The sequence below is a fragment of the Cebus imitator genome, unplaced genomic scaffold, assembly GCF_001604975.1.
Source record: "Cebus imitator isolate Cc_AM_T3 unplaced genomic scaffold, Cebus_imitator-1.0 Scaffold201, whole genome shotgun sequence".
In the NCBI taxonomy this organism is placed as follows: Eukaryota; Metazoa; Chordata; class Mammalia; order Primates; family Cebidae; genus Cebus; species Cebus imitator.
Genome location: NW_016107516.1, coordinates 1,893,520 through 1,909,978, shown reverse-complemented (window position 1 = coordinate 1,909,978; position 16,459 = coordinate 1,893,520). Strand labels below are relative to the sequence as shown.

General features: G+C 40.2%; 1 protein-coding gene across 1 annotated transcript in view; it reads left to right on the top strand.

Moving 5' to 3' along the window:
- The window catches only part of TMPRSS7 (transmembrane serine protease 7), a 36,409-nt gene that overhangs the window by 13,816 nt on the left and 6,134 nt on the right, over positions 1-16,459 (top strand). The window contains exons 8-15 of the mRNA XM_017547796.2: positions 1,453-1,583; positions 2,795-2,907; positions 5,450-5,556; positions 7,707-7,843; positions 9,484-9,591; positions 13,208-13,318; positions 14,159-14,275; positions 15,171-15,342. Of these exons, the coding sequence (XP_017403285.1) occupies positions 1,453-1,583; positions 2,795-2,907; positions 5,450-5,556; positions 7,707-7,843; positions 9,484-9,591; positions 13,208-13,318; positions 14,159-14,275; positions 15,171-15,342 (996 nt within the window). The remainder of the gene's footprint in view (positions 1-1,452; positions 1,584-2,794; positions 2,908-5,449; positions 5,557-7,706; positions 7,844-9,483; positions 9,592-13,207; positions 13,319-14,158; positions 14,276-15,170; positions 15,343-16,459) is intronic.

Below are 16,459 nucleotides of genomic sequence, written 5' to 3'. Positions count from 1 at the left end.
AAAAAAAAAAAAAAAAAAAAAAAATTCAAACACAATATAAGGATACGCAGTGAAAAGTAAGTTTGCCACTGTTGCCCATTACTCCATCAATTTCAGCTTATTTTCACTCTTTCAGACATATTTAGTTATCTCATTTAATCCTCAGCACAATGCTACGAGGAGCATACTATTATTATTACTACCGAGGCAGGAGAATAGGGTCTGGAGGCAGGGAACTTAAGACCAATATGTGCTGACTTCCTAAAGCTGATTCAAGGGAAAATACCAAGGTGGCGGCATGGGGGTAGGGAACCTAAGACCGGTTAACCAATTAACGCAAGCCTCCTAAAGCTAAGCCAAAAGGAAAAGCCCTGTCACCCTATAGCCTTCCCGCTTCCGCCACAGCTCAGGCGGAAGGGAAAGGCCCTGGACTGGCCTCGGGCCAAGCACCAGCCGTCCCTTCATCTGCATGCAGTGACAGTTCACCTCAGCCTTTCATTAGCCGTGGACCAAATGCTTCATCCAGGTGAGGGGTAGCTGATAGGGACCTCACAAGGAGTACTTAAAACCCAGAAAACTTTGAGTCTGTGAGCCGCTTGCTCTGGTCCACTCCCACCTTGTGGGGTGCTTTAATAAATCCCCACTTTCCTTTCTTGTTTCTGTGTTTCATTCCTTTGTTACTTTGTGTGTTTTGTTCAATTCCTTTTTTTTTCTTTTTAAACATAGTCTTGCTTGGTCACCAGGCTGGAGTGTAGTGGCGCGATCTTGGCTCACTGCAACCTCTGCCCCCGGGGTTCAAGCGATTTTCTTGCCTCAGCCTCCTGAGTAGCTGGGATTACAGGCATGCACCACCACGCCCAGTAGTGGTGTTTAGTAGAGAATGTTGGCCAGAATCGTCTCCATCTCTTGACCTCGTGATCCGTCCCCCTTGGCCTCCCAACGTGCTAGGATTACAGGCGTAAGCCACCACGCCCAGTCTCAATTCTTTTTTTAAAATGCCAAGGACGTGGGCAACTCACATGGCCTCCCTTCTGGTAATACTGCTATTGCATAGAAGAGAAACTGGTGCTTACAAAGATTTAAGCCCCACGTCTTGCATCCATTTAAGTGATGGAGCTGAATTGTGAATCCAGTTTTCCTTAGGGCAGAGTCTAGGACCTTAGCCATTAGATACATGACTTTTCTACCATATTTCTGCTCAAGGAGCGTCCAGTGACAGCCATCCCAGATGATTGTCTGGTAGAGGTTCCTACACAAAAATGTGTCTATGTTTTCCAGCTCTGTAGTGCCCTGTGGCTGCTAATGGATGAGGATCTGGTTGGGGGAGACTCCCAAGAATTCAGTGAATGGATTGAATGGTCTGACCCAGAAAATGTGTGAAATCATTTTGAATGAAGACCCGTTCCTTGAGCAGGAAACCCATTTCTCAAATAACGTACTATTCATGTACTTCTGTTTTATTTCTGCTTTCAGAATTTGTGAACCCACAAGAACATTAATGTCGTTTGTTTCTACAAATAATCTCATGTTGGTGACATTTAAGTCTCCTCATATACGGAGGCTCTCAGGAATCCGGGCGTATTTTGAGATCATTCCAGAACAAAGTAAGTCTTCTCCAGTTACAGAGATGTCACTTTTAGAAATATTTGTTGTGATAGCCTATTCCTATCTTTCTGGAGGCTGTGCTGGGACTCTGAATAAGGGTCCAGTCAGAAGAGAGAGACCATATTAGTTAGTTTGAAAGGATTAATTAAATAAGAACTATTAACTTAGTATAAAGGTGTTAATAAAGTTACTCAAAGGGCAAAGAGGACATGAAGAGAAATGTAAGGTATCATGGATGAAACACGTGCAGGAAGCAAGTATCATCCCTAGGGCTGGGTGAACAAAGGAAAGAGGTTGGGATTATTACAGTTTAGAGCTTAGAGGAAGGAATTTGTGGGATGAAACTCAGGCCTCTGAGGAGGGGTTGCTGTTCAGCTGTTGCTGGTGTCACTGAGTTCAGAACTATGTTTTCATTTTATTTTATTAATTTATTTAATGTATTATCAGTCATAATTTTATTTTATTTCCTTTATTTCTTTCTCTCTTTTTTTGCGATGGAGTCTTGCTCTGTCACCAGACTGCAGTGCAGTGGCATGATCTCTGCTCACTGCAATCTCTGTCTTCTGGATTCAAGCGATTCTCCTGGCTTGGCCTCCTGAGTAGTTGGGACTTTAGGCACTCATCACCATGCCCAGCTAATTTTTCGTATTTTTTTTTTTTTTTTGGGAAGAGTTTCGCTCTTGTTACCCAGGCTGGAGTGCAATGGCGCGATCTCGGCTCACCGCAACCTCCGCCTCCTGGGTTCAGGCAGTTCTCCTGCCTCAGCCTCCTGAGTAGCTGGGATTACAGGCACGCGCCACCATGCCCAGCTAATTTTTTGTATTTTTAGTAGAGAAGGGGTTTCACCATGTTGACCAGGATGGTCTCGATCTCTTGACCTCGTGATCCACCCGCCTCGGCCTCCCAAAGTGCTGGGATTACAGGCGTGAGCCACCAACCAACCTCAGAACTATGTTTTTAAAGAAAGTAATAGCATCCTGCAGATCTGCAGCCAAAAAACAAATATAGAATTTGAGAATAAGTATTTTAGCTATATATCTGTAAGGTGCTATTTCTTTCTTCTGAAGAAAAAAAAACCCCAAAGTTTAAGAAATGTATAAAGCTTATTGATCAAGGAAGTGTGCATTAGAAATAAAATAAATGTATGAAGCGTATTCTTCCATAATCTCACAGCTGTGAATCATTGTGTGTCACTGGGTATCTTTTTCAGGCTGTGAAAACACAGTGTTGGTAAAAGAAATAACTGGCTTTGAAGGGAAGATTTCAAGTCCATATTACCCGAGCTACTACCCTCCAAAATGCAAATGCACCTGGAAATTTCAGGTAGCCTAATTTTTCCAGTGACTTAGAAAAATATTACTGCTCTATGTTTAATATGAATTTCATTACATTAATTTTTTAATTACAAACAGAATATTGCTGAATTTTATAAAATTTTGGTATTATTGAAATACATTATTTACAATACAACACTTTTCTGTAATTTCAACCCTCTGCCCATAAATGACCTGCTCTTAGCAGACTGGGGCTTGTTTCTCAGATTAATTTTATTTGTATGAAAGGTTCAATATTGTTGAAGGTTCACACAATTATTTTATTATGATAGAGCACATTTATCAATTCTTAATTGCTTCATCGCCAGCATTGTAATAGGAATAATAATAAAATTATGAATTGGATTAGGCAATACAGTTAGCCCTCTGTATCTGCAGGTTTGGCATCTGTGGATTAAACCACATATCAAAAAATTTTACACACACACACTATAAAATACAACAATAAAAAATAATGCAAATAAAAGCCAATACAGTACAATAACTATTTATATAGAATATAATTGTATTAAGTATTATAAGTAATCTAAAGATGATTAAAAGTATCGGAGAGGATGTGCTTGGATTACATGCAAATACTAAACAATTTTATATAAGATACTTCAGTATCTGAGAATTTTGAAATCTGTGGGGTTCCTGGAACCAATCCTTCACAGATACCAAGGGACAACTCTATGTGTTTCAGTTGTATAAGCAACCAGAGTGCAAATGTATGTGAAATGTCTGTCTATCTATCTATCATCTATCTATCTATCTATCATCTATCTCTCCCTCTGGTGTTAGGGCATTTATGCTTTTTAAAAAAACCTTAGTAAACTACTTTTTCTTTTTCCACCTATAATATCACATGGAGACAGGGCAAAGTGTCACCTTTGTTCATTCAGCATATACATATAAAATCATTATTGTGTGGCATAGCAATTTAGATGAATTAGATGCAAATGGCAAGCAGCATGTTGTTTGCATTTATTCAATATATTATTGAATGACGACTGTGGGCCAGGCGCTCAGGCATGATTCTGGACACTGGGGATCCATGAAATCAGACACACACACACACACAGAAGCAGCTCTGCTCTCATGGAGCTTACCTTCCGGTATAGGAAGGCAAGTCATAAACAAACAAGATAAATACATGTAATTTGTGTCATAAGATAAAATGCTATGGAAAAGAGTAAAGCGGGGAAGAGGGCTCTACAGCTTGAGTTGGGGTGGGAGGTGTGGGGGATAAGTTAAGTGTTTGTTATCTTAAATAGGATGCTCAGGGAAAGTCTTGCTGACAAGGGAACATTTGCAGATAAACCTGAAAGATGAGGGAACTAACCTTGTGAATGGGATAAGAATTTTGCAGGCAAAGGGAACAGCTGAGGCAGGGACTCTGAGGCAGGAGCGTGCTTGATGCATATATGTTTATTTGTGCATAGTGATAATCATTCAAATAATTTCATTACTCTATCCAAACCTGCAAGTTGGTGTCAATATCTTGATGGCATGTATCCTTAAATTAAAAAAAAAATAACTATTACAAACATTTCCAAAGTGATTAGGAGATAAAGGTGCTGGACCCTTGTTCACTGCCAGATTCTCAAGGCTTCAGGGCAGCAGAAATGCAGGGCCTCAGATGACCAGCAAGTATGAGGAGGAGAGAGCAAGTTTGTCCTCCTTAGTGGTGTTACATATATGCAGACTACTCCTTTTTTAAAAATGGCCATGAAGTATTCATACATTTGATCACAAAATTAAAAAAATTTAAAGCACTATAAATGATACTCTTATTCAATTAAGAAAGAATTAGAAAGCTTGAAAATGGATGAACCCAAATTTAACTCTCTTAAATGTGAAAAATCCTTAAGTAATTCCTGGGTGAAAGTGAAAATCAAAACTAAAACTTTATGTCATATCAGACATAATATACACGTATACCACAAAATGCAACAAATAAATCAGTTGCATTGTGTGTGTGTGCGCGTGCACGTGCGCGCGCGCACACACACACACACACACACACACACACACTATGTGTTTGCTCATACACATAGGCAGCTTTCTCTTTTGATGTCTTCCAGGAAGATCTAGGGGTGACTCACTAACAGTCTTCAGAAACACTGAATTTAATATGAAGAGGATGCTGATTCATTTCTCCTTTATCTAAAGAATCTGAATAATGCTTTAAATCAACTGTGTCATTGTGAATATTAAAAGAGGAAGGTGTTTACACTCATTAACAAGTGGGTGTTTTTAAAGTTAAATTCACACTAACAGAGAGAAACTGAAATCCAGAGACACTGATATGTCCTAAGTCACCCTGCTGCACTTGGGACCCAGCAGCTGCTCCCTGAATCCATGGCTGCCTGCTTCCTTCTTCACCATATTGTCTTCCTCATCCCACTTTGTTCAGGAGAACTGGTTTACTCCACCAGGGGCCACAGAGCACAAGGAGTAGAATGATCTTAAAACAACAAGCCACAGGACAGAGTAAATACATCCTTTGATTGAAGCGTTTTTTTCTGACTTAATGTTTGTTTTCACAGACTTCTCTATCAACACTTGGCATAGCACTGAAATTCCATAACTATTCAATAACCAAGAAGAATATGAAAGGCTGTGAGCATGGATGGTGGGAAATTAATGAGCACATGTAAGTGATCTTCATATGTTAGGCATCTGATGAAAGGTTCATAGCTGTGTGTTCCTTGTCCTCAAAGACTTTGCACTTTACCATTTACAGATAGGGAAACTGAGGGATATAGGGGTTATGTAACTTGCTCAAGGCCATGCAGCTCATAAGTAATTGAGGCAGGATTCACACCCATGTCTTAGGGCTCCTGCCACACCACTGCTCTCTGCTGCTGGGCTACAGATGTGTGCATTCTATACTTCACAAGAGTATTTGGCAGATGAATTTTTCAAGTCCTGGATCCATGGGGGACCATAATAAATTGGGGGTTTGCTGGTTAAAAAAAAAAAAGTTAGAGACCATTAACCAATTCTGTGTGGTAGAAGAGTCCCAGTTGGCCTGACTGGATCCTGAGGCTGGAAAATGGGTTGAAGCTAATCAGAAATCGAGGGACTTAGGGTTAATCAATCTACTTGGCTCTAGAACCAATCTACTAGATGCTTACTCTCGCTCTTAATTTCTCTCTTAATTGTTGTTGATTTGCTTCTAAATCTATGACAGGCACTCAATCGAATAGTTCTCTTTTTTTTGAGACAGAGTTTTTTGTTGTTTGTTTGTTTTTTGTTTTTGACAAGAGTTTTGCTCAGTCACCAAGGCTGAGTACTGTTGTGTGATCTTGGCTCACTGCAACCTCCACCTCCTGGGTTCAAGTGATTCTCCTGCCTCAGGCCAGTTGGTATCCAAATCTTGGTTCTACTTACTGGCTATTTGAACTTTAACAAGTTATTTCACATCTTTATATGTTAGTTTCCTCACTTATCATGTGTCTGTCTATAGAAACCGATCTTGCTGGCTGTCTCCAGTCTCTCACTTTTAAAACTTGCATTTCATAAGCCACCCTTATGCCTCATTGCATCCTCTCCCCTTTAAACTCCTGCCCAAACGTGTGATCTCTTTCCTCTTGATTCTCCTTAACATGCCTAGCAAGGCTCATCTCTGCAAAGAAACACTACTAAATGTTAATGGTGAACATGAAGAAAATCACTATGAGATTCAGATAACATAGCATGTTTTTGAGAGCACAGGATTCTGATCTCGAGATGGCCAACTCTGGCTTGGCTTGGCTTTCAGGTGCCTCTCAAACCCTGGCTCCCAGTTAGCCAGAAGGACATCTGCACTTGCCCTATCTTCCTCGTATCTCAGAAGCTGGTCTAATAGCTCATCAGTTCCTGTACTTCAGCTAATTTCAGAAGACCTTTCCTGAATAACACATGAATGCTTTCCTCCTTTAGTCCTTAAAATCATAGATTATCTGTGCTCCGGAATGCCAGTGTCTGATCCATGGAACATGCCTGTTTCCCAGGTGCTTTGGGGGACTGGAGTGATTGGCATCACAGGCTCCAGTGGAGGTCGTTACCCCCAAGCCTTGTTTCTGCCATCTCCCATCAAGCTTGCGGGTTTTACTGCGGGAAGAGCCTCACCTATACAGGGCGGTGAACTAACTTACAGGCCTGCAATATGATAATACTGCATTCTCCACTAACCACAGTGCTAATGTAGAAGAATTATTAACAGGAGGAATATTTTTCTCAAAAGGATGCTGGGGGGCATTAGGTGATGAGAGATAAGAAAAAAAATCAAGGTAGGGAAATATTGGAGACAGATACATTAATTCCTTGAACTTTTGCCAAGGACAAGCCCTTATGTACAAATAGAATTTCAATTTAGATTGAAATAATGTTATCTTTTGCTTTTAGTCTTGCTGGAATTCTTTGCATATTTTCAACCTGAACAAATGGACTCCACTTTCCTTGGCAGAGCGGCTTGTGGACAAAAGCAGGCAATTCTTGTGTTACACAGGTTTTCACATTGTAAAAGGAGAGAGGACTGGGAGGATTAAATCCATATTTCTTTGGGTCATAAGTGTTGGTGAGGAAAGCAACAGGTCAGTGGTGCTGTTATTGTTCTATTAGGCAGAGGAGAAAATAGACAGGGCAGAAGTTACTTGATCACAGTCACGTGGCCTAGAATGCCTGACTACCATTATCTCTACCATACGCATCTCTGTTTGTGGAAACCAAATGATCAAAGTATTACAGAATTCATCCTGAATAGAAACGCAGTCAACAGAACCTCAAGCTGTGTGTGCTCCCTGACTCTTATCTCCTCAGGTACTGTGGCTCCTATATGGATCATCAGACAATTTTTCGAGTGCCCAGCCCTCTGGTTCACATTCAGCTCCAGTGCAGTTCAAGGCTTTCGGACAAGCCACTTTTGGTTGAATATGGCAGTTACAACATCAGTCAACGTAAGCCTGGGATCACTTCCTTAGAAAACCTTAATAAATACTTACATGGAGGATAACATTTTCTAATTCTAAACTGTGAGAATTTAAGAAATGAACACTGCTTTATTTCTCCTATTTCCTTTTACATACTTATTTTTATAATAAATAAATATGAAATACAAGTATAAATAATATAAAAATACATAATATATAAAATATATATGATATATAATATAAATAATATACAAAATTACATCTTTATTACTACTGTACTTTATTAAAGAAATAACATAACTTTTAAATGTTACTGATTTATAGTTGAAAAATAATTTCTCATATTATTCCTTAAAGACATGACATTTATTGGTTTGTTGTTCTTGCTAGCTGTCATTCTCTGTAAATATGATGTTCACAGTAGCATGTAGTGGATCCAGAGCCAACACTTGTCACTCACTTTGGTCCGTGCTTGCACAGGAAGAGTTGTTTGGTGACGGGAGTTCAAATATCAGTCCTCAGAATATTAAGCTTGAAATTCATACTGAAAACTACTGGAAGAGTGGCCAGGAAGGGCTCATCAGAAAGGGCAATGTGTGAGGGAAGTCATTAGAACTGTAGAGAGTAGATAATGACATGCTCAGGAAATCTTCGACCCATTTTAAGAGGGGAAAACTAAAGATTGCTCACTGAGGAGTCCACAAGGATATGAATTCAGAGAACATTTCTTTAGACTATATCATTCTTTGCCGATCCCTAATAGACCTTCTTCTGGATTCAGAATATTACATCCTGAATATCAGAGTATTACAGTTTCCAGCAGAGTCACAGGTAGATAAGTAAGTAAGCTGTTTTATTTTTAATTGTTTTTCAAACTATAACTATTTTCCAGCATCTCATCCACCCTATCATGTGCCATTGAAATTGTGTTTGACTTGACCATATACTCTCCCACATTCTTTTGGACAAGGGCAGGAAGGATTTATTTGTTCTCTAATGTTTATCTACAAGCTCAGGATGAATGATTCAATATCAGGAATGAATCTTGAATCAGGGAATGGATCATTGATCAGAAGCCTGGTTGAAGAGGAAAGACTAATGGACAGGGAGGTGGGGGCAGGAGTCTAGGTTTGCGGACAGTCAGTAGTCTCTCCAGGACCAATGTGATAAGAGCAGTGTTTACCAGTATGTTTTGGAGCACAGCTCACTTGAAAATGTAATTTAAGACATACAGAATAATTCATCTGATCACAGAAGATTCAGGGACACCAGAAATCAATTTAAAATTCTCTGGGGCAGTCTAAAGACTCCACATTAAAAATGCAGGGCTCCCTTAGGTATGTTCCAGCGTTTACATTCTTCAGGTAAATGACAAAGTTATTGAGCTGAGACTAGACTATGGAGGGAGTAGAAGTTTGCTTGTGGATATGACCCGAATGCAGTGTTCACCCAGAGCGCCAGGTGGATACTGCTTTCTTCTTTGCTCTTCTGTGTTCTGCATTTTTGTCTTTCAATGACTGGCAGCCTTCATTTGATGGAGACACTGTATAATTATTACTGGTACACTGCCAACTCCCTAACCGTTTCACACTTCATATTTCTTTGCTAATGTGGTCTAGTGATTTTCAGGGATCTATCCAAAATTTTCTATTTCCTCTTGCCCGTAGCCTGCCCTGTTGGATCTTTTAGATGCTCCTCCGGTTTATGTGTCCCTCAGGCCCAGCGCTGTGATGGAGTAAATGACTGCTTGGATGAAAGTGACGAACTGTTTTGCGGTGGGTATTCAAGCTTTTAATATGACTTTCTGATGAACAAGTAACTTCTAAGGACCATGATTGCTGCTGGTATATATCCTTAGTCTTTGCAGTTATTATCTATTGCTGCATAACCAACTACCCCAAAACCCAGTGGCTTAAACAATCATTTATTCTTTTTTTTTTTTTTTTTTTTTTTTTTTTTTTTTTTTTTTTTTTTTTTTTTTTTTTTTTGAGATGGAGTTTCGCTCTTGTTACCCAGGCTGGAGTGCAATGGCGCGATCTTGGCTCACCGCAACCTCCACCTCCCGGGTTCAGGCAATTCTCCTGCCCCAGCCTCCTGTGTCGCTGGGATTACAGGCACGCGCCACCATGCCCAGCTAATTTTTTGTATTTTTAGTAGAGACGGGGTTTCACCATGTTGACCAGGATGGTCTCGATCTCTTGACCTCGTGATCCACCCGCCTCGGCCTCCCAAAGTGCTGGGATTACAGGCTTGAGCCACCGCGCCCGGCCCAATCATTTATTCTTGATCATGCATCTGTGGATTTTCTGGGATCTGACTAATCTAGGCGGGGCTCATATGGGTGGCTCTGCTTCAAGCATTGGGTCCTCCTGAACTTGATTCTTCCAAGATTGGAATCAGCTCTACTTTTTATGGCTCTTTGCCTCATAGAGCCAGTGGGCTAGTCATGGCAGTGGCAAAAGGAAAAGAGGGGAGAGCGGAAACAACATGGTTTCTCCTAAGGCCTGGGCTTGAAACTGGTATGCCATCATTGGTGTTACATTCTGTTGTTCAAAGCAAGTCACATAGCTGAGAACAAAGTCAAGGGTAGGGAAATTTACTCTGTGCACCTTGGGGCTATGGTAACATTGGGGTGCATAATGCTACCACAGGGAGTAAAGATCTGCGGCTTATAACTTAATTCACCACAATCTTAAAACATCGAAATCCTATTTGAAGGCAGATTCTCCACCTAGAGAGAAACTCAGAATTTGCAGAACAGTACTCCTTCAGCATGCTCCTTTATGGAGCCCAGCTCTGAACTATTGTTTATAAATAAAGGAGAACGGGTTTTGTGTGTGTGTGTGTGTTTTCTTTTCTTTGAGACAGGGTCTCGCTTTGTCACTCAGGCTAGAGTGCAGTGGCGTGGTCGCAGCTCACTGCAGCTTTGACTTCCTGGACTCAAGAGATCTTCCTGCCTCAGCCTCCCGTGTAGCTGGGACTACAGGTGTGCACCACCACGTCTCACTAATTTTTAAAAGATTTTTATTAGAGACAGTGTCTCACTTTGTTGTCCAGGCTGGTGTCAAACTCTGGGCCTCAAGCAATCCAACTGCCTTGGCCTCCCAGAGTGTTGAGATTATAGGCATGAGCCACTGCAGCCAGCCCCATAAAAGATAAAGTTTTGTTGTTGTTTTTCTAACCTGTACAATTTGTACTGACATTACCTTGGTGATGACTAAAGTGTGGGATAACTGCGTGTTCTTATTTTGGGTGGAGAATCTCTGTCTTAATTTTTCATGACTATTTGCACCTCATTCCTGAATCTAAGTCTAGTTTCAGGGAGCAATATGGGAAGGACAATTCACTGGATTATGTGACACCAACGGCAGCATTTTCTCGTGAAAGTCCAGAGTGTTTAAATCAAATACAGTTGCAATGGTGATGCTATTTAATCTTTTTCATATTCTTGGAAAAATATCGTTACTATGCTATATGTAACTGAAAATTATATTAATGAAAAATAACCTGTGACTATATGTCAGGGTCACCATCTGTGGGGGTCTGTCCTGCAGACCCTGACTCAGCGACGGATGAATAACGTACACTCGAACACAGAATGCAGTGGAAGAGTGAGCTGGGGTGTCCAGGCCACTCACTCAAAGGAGTTAATGGCAGCCGGCCTCCAGCAGTCCCGACTCCAGGTTTTTATTTAGTGTATCAAAGGTTAAGGGTCTTTGGATCAGTACCATTAGAGGATAATTAATTTGTGCTGATCCCCTGTAGAAGGCAGTTAACCACTAGCGATGATCAAAGGTTTTGCTAATGCAGATGGAGGTAAGGACTTATCTGGAGAAACTTCTTTTACAATTTCTAGTATATATTCTATTGTCCTAATGCCCTAGGGTAACAGCTGGTCAACTTTGACCCATTCAGTCATTACAAGCTATGTAAACCTTTGGCCTTCCAAAAAGGTTTGTGACTATTCCCTAAAGCTATCTCTAATATTTTTCCTTTAATATTTTTGCCACCACCCTGAATGAACCCCCACAATGATATACTTTATTTATTTATTTTTTTAGAGACAAGATATTGCTCTGCCATCCAGGCTGGAGAGCAGTAGTGCTATCTTAGGTCACTGCAGCCTCGAACTCCTGGGCTCAAGGGATCCTCCCCACTCAGTCTCCTGAGTAGCTTGGGCTACAGGCACACACCATGAACCCCACTAACTTTTTTACTTTTCATACAGATGGGGTCTCACTATGTTGCCCAAGCCAATCTTGAACTCCTGACCTCAAGCAATCCTCCCACCTTGGCTTCCCAAAGTGCTGGGATTACAGGCATGAACCACCATGCCTAGTTTATACCTTATTTTTTTAATTGGCAAAACAAAACAAAAAATTTGTCTAAGCTTATGGTTCATTGATTATTTAAATCTATAGTGTTCGATTTCTTAAGAAAATAAATACTGATTGTTATATAGTGACTGAGGTTTTTTCACATTATTATTATTTGTGCTGGTGCTGAAACTCCAAACAAAAATGATTCTTGTTAATTTATAATAAGGACTTTTGGGTAATCATTATTCCTCATTGTGCCGTTTTTTGGAGCTATTCTCTAAGAGTCCACTAGGTATGCCCAGAGACCTAATGAACAATTTTAGGGCAGCAATATCCTCCTACCTGCCCTCACAAGAGATACCTCTGAAAAAACAGGTGCAGAGAGCAAAACTGGTAACTTTTCACAAAACCAGAAATGTCTAAGAAATCATACTTTCTAAATTTGCTTCCTTGTACTTGTTGCTGGTCTGAAGGCAATTAATGAAAGTATTCCAAAGGGGAAAAATGTGATAGATTTACATGAATATTTCCTAATTCAGGAAATGGATCTCATCAGACAACATAATTCCAAAGAGACCACAGGACAACATAAACCCAAAGTCTGTTATCCTTTAAGATCTCACATTCATTAATTCATTCAACAAATCTTTAGTAAACAATTATTATTTGTTCAGGAGCTTGAGGTACAGAGATGAAGAAGACAAAATCTCCAATCTCAGAACACTTTTATTTTGCTTAGAAAAATAGACGAGTTTAATTTAGATCATAGCTTATGATTTTTATTTTCCTTAAAATAAATTACTGATGCATTTAGTGGTAAATAAATAAGCCACTAGAGTTTAACGCGTTTATACAAAAGCAAAAATCAGACTTGACAAACTCAAGTGCTAGAAATTACGCCAAAGTTTAAACATCTATTTTTCCTCATGGAAGTGTCAGTTTTGAGGAAAATAGACTTTTTGTTTTATTTAAGTGATCGGAATGATTTGTACCTTGAGACTGACACTGCTGATCATCAGAGAACCCAGCTGGTATCTCAGGCGCATGAACTTTGTTTTATTTTTTATTCTAGTGAGCCCTCAACCTACCTGCAATACCAGCTCCTTCAGGCAGCATGGCCCTCTCATCTGTGATGGCGTCAGGGACTGTGAGAATGGCCAGGATGAGGAAAACTGCACTCAAAGTGAGGGAGGGTCCTCTGTGCCCTGCTATTCCTCCTATGAAACTCTCCTGAATCAGGACAAAAATACCTCTGATGGGTTAGGGGTGATGGCAATCAACTTGTCCCAGTTTCTCTGGAATTTTTCCAGATTTAGTACTGAAAGCTCCTTGTCTTGGGAACCCCTTTAGTTCCAAGGGAACAAATTGGGACAGTTGGTCACTCTTAATGGGGTGGAGTGTGTGTGTGTGTGTGTGTGTGTGTGTGTGTGTGTGTGTGTGTGTGTTGTATGAATACTGGCAGATTCTTATTGCTTACTTGCTTTTAATCATGCTCAAGATTGTAGGATACAGAGGACCTGATGTAGAGGAACTTGCCAAATACTGGAATGGAACACATTTCACTGTCACCCTTGCAGAAACAAACCTCTCGGGTTGTGAACAAATGTGCTGTAATTAACAAATCTGTCCATTTGCTGCCTACTGATATAAAATAACTGAATACGGCAGTGATTTTTGCTCAAAAGATTTTTTGGAGAATAAGACAAGGTAATAGCAAAGAGGCTCCAGCCTAAAGCCACTGATATGGTGCACTTCTTCGCCTCTCACCAGCTGTAGGAGAAAGAGGAGGTGGTTGGATTGATTCTCAACAGATATGCCTGCCAGCCTTCAAATGGCTTTTCTTAGGTGAAGAAACAGATCACTGTGAGGTTGTTTCACTTCTCTCTGCCATTTATCCCAGAGCAGCAAATACCAATCCTATGATTCAACCATTGTTATGAGGTTCGGGGTTATGCATTCAAATCTCACTTACTCAATTTGTTTCTGGCTAGGGTAAGCTGTTTCTTCTTTTGTCCGTTTTTAGGTATTCCATGCAACAACAGGACTTTTAAGTGTGGCAATGATATTTGCTTTAGGAAACAAAGTGCAAAATGTGATGGGACAGTGGATTGTCCAGATGGAAGTGACGAAGAAAGCTGCAGTGAGTAGAAATTCATTCTTTGGATTCCTGTATTCCCTCTTCAGTTTACTTGTTTTATATTTTCATTCCCTTCTTGGAGGTTGACATAAGCCAAAAGAATAGTAACTATTGGCAAACTGAGTCTGAAATTTCTCAGAAATAAAAACTTTAGAATGGATTCTGTCTTCTTGATAACAGCATTAATAAATTAAATTTTTATAATGAGAACTTTCACTTTCTAATAACTTTAATCAAGGGAGAAGATCTTGAATAAAAAACATCCTGTGAGAAAATAAATAGGTACTGGAACACGGTATCTATTGTTGACTTGTTAATAATGTCTTATGTTAGGAACAATATCAAGTGCTGTTTCTTGCTTTAGGTTTGACCCAATAACTAATCTCCCGCATGCTCCTATTAGTCACGTGGCCACTAATTGGCCATGTGGCAACATGTAAATTATACGTCTTTACCAATACTATTTACACTGGTAAACAATTGCTCTGATAACTAGTTTTCCCAGTAGGTTTTCATTTGTCAGGGACTTATAAATCTCTTCCCAAATGCTTCTTGTCACATCAGCATAACTTCAAAGAAATTCTCAATTCAGTTACATTCGTCTTTACCTGACAATCTAAGTCCACAGGCTGCTGTTGATGTCAGTCCAGCTGTTACAACAGGTCTCCCTCCTCCTCCCACATGCATTGTGGTTTAGAGCCTGTGTCAGGGCATGCTTCAGAAAGTGGGGAGTGGTTTGTTGGTACTGGTTTCAGACGGATTCACATATTCTTTGTCCTCTAAATAAGATTTCAAATTGCTACCTAGTGAGTCAGTTTCCAGCTAGCACTAAACCTGGCTTCATTTCCATTTTTCTTCCATATTGATCTTTAAATCACATGCCCTTTCTCCACTAAAGCCTGCAGCAGGAGTTCCTCCACCCTTCACCGCATCGTTGGGGGCACAGACACCCTGGAGGGGGGTTGGCCGTGGCAAGTCAGCCTCCACTTTGTTGGATCTGCCTACTGTGGTGCCTCGGTCATCTCCAGGGAGTGGCTTCTTTCTGCAGCCCACTGTTTTCATGGAAACAGGTAGGGCATCTCAATCCTTACTCTCAAGTGGCAGTCTCTAGCCACAGATGATATATCTGCCCTCAAATTGTGGGAAGCAGATCCCTGTTGGAGACATTCAGTCAACACAATTGAGCTTTCATTTTTTTGGATCCCATGTGTGTGACAAACTTTTTTTTAGATATTATTTGTACAAAAAAAGAACACAAAGGAAACATCAAGAATAAATAGGTTTTTACTAAGGCTGGGAAAATAAGATAGGGCTTTTAACTCAGAGGGAACAAACTTAAGAGAGAATGTGTAGAGAATGCGGAGAAGAATGGGCACTGGAGAGTGACAGCAAAATGCAGATCCCTATTTAAACTAGGAGGGGGATCCTGGAGAGGCCCATTAGGATTGGTTTGTCTGTCTTTAGCAATGGGATTACTATGCGACAGATGATCTTCCAGTTAAGGTTAAGAAGACATCTTAGAAATTAACCTCACTTAAAATTTAAACTTATTTTGAATCTACTGAATCTTAGGTTGAAAAAAATAATTCACTTCTCATTCTGTATTTGTTTTTTGTATTTCAATGAAGTTATACAATTTGGGTATTTGCTTCTCCTGGAAATTATAGGATTTGTATTAATTATTAAGATAGCTTCACATCTGTTTGATCATTAGTCTCTAATGCTGTGAAACTGCTCCAAATAATGTGTTAACCCTAATATTTCTTTGGGTGTCCACTGCCACTCATGAGACATCAGCTAAGCAGATTGGTGAGCAAAATTCTGGGGCTTCCTCATTTTCCTCACTCCCACCCTCTGCCCCCACTGTTATGCTGATGGAGATGGAAGTCTAACATGGAGATTACAAGTCCTTTTGTGACTTGTGCAAGGTCATGGGGGTCAAGATTGGGATTCTCGAAAGACTGATGGGAATGGGGGTTGGTGACCCTATGAATGGGCATTGTTGAGCAGTAAGAGTAGTGATCATTAAGGCTTCTGGTAGTTTGCCAGAAGGAATTTCATTAAGTTCCTGCTTATAACACTTTGATTGCTAATCTATCTTGGTATTCACATCCTTTAAATTTGGTAGTAGGGTTCTCCATCAAATGCCATTGTCAGCATGAATAGGAAGAATGCAACAAATTAATT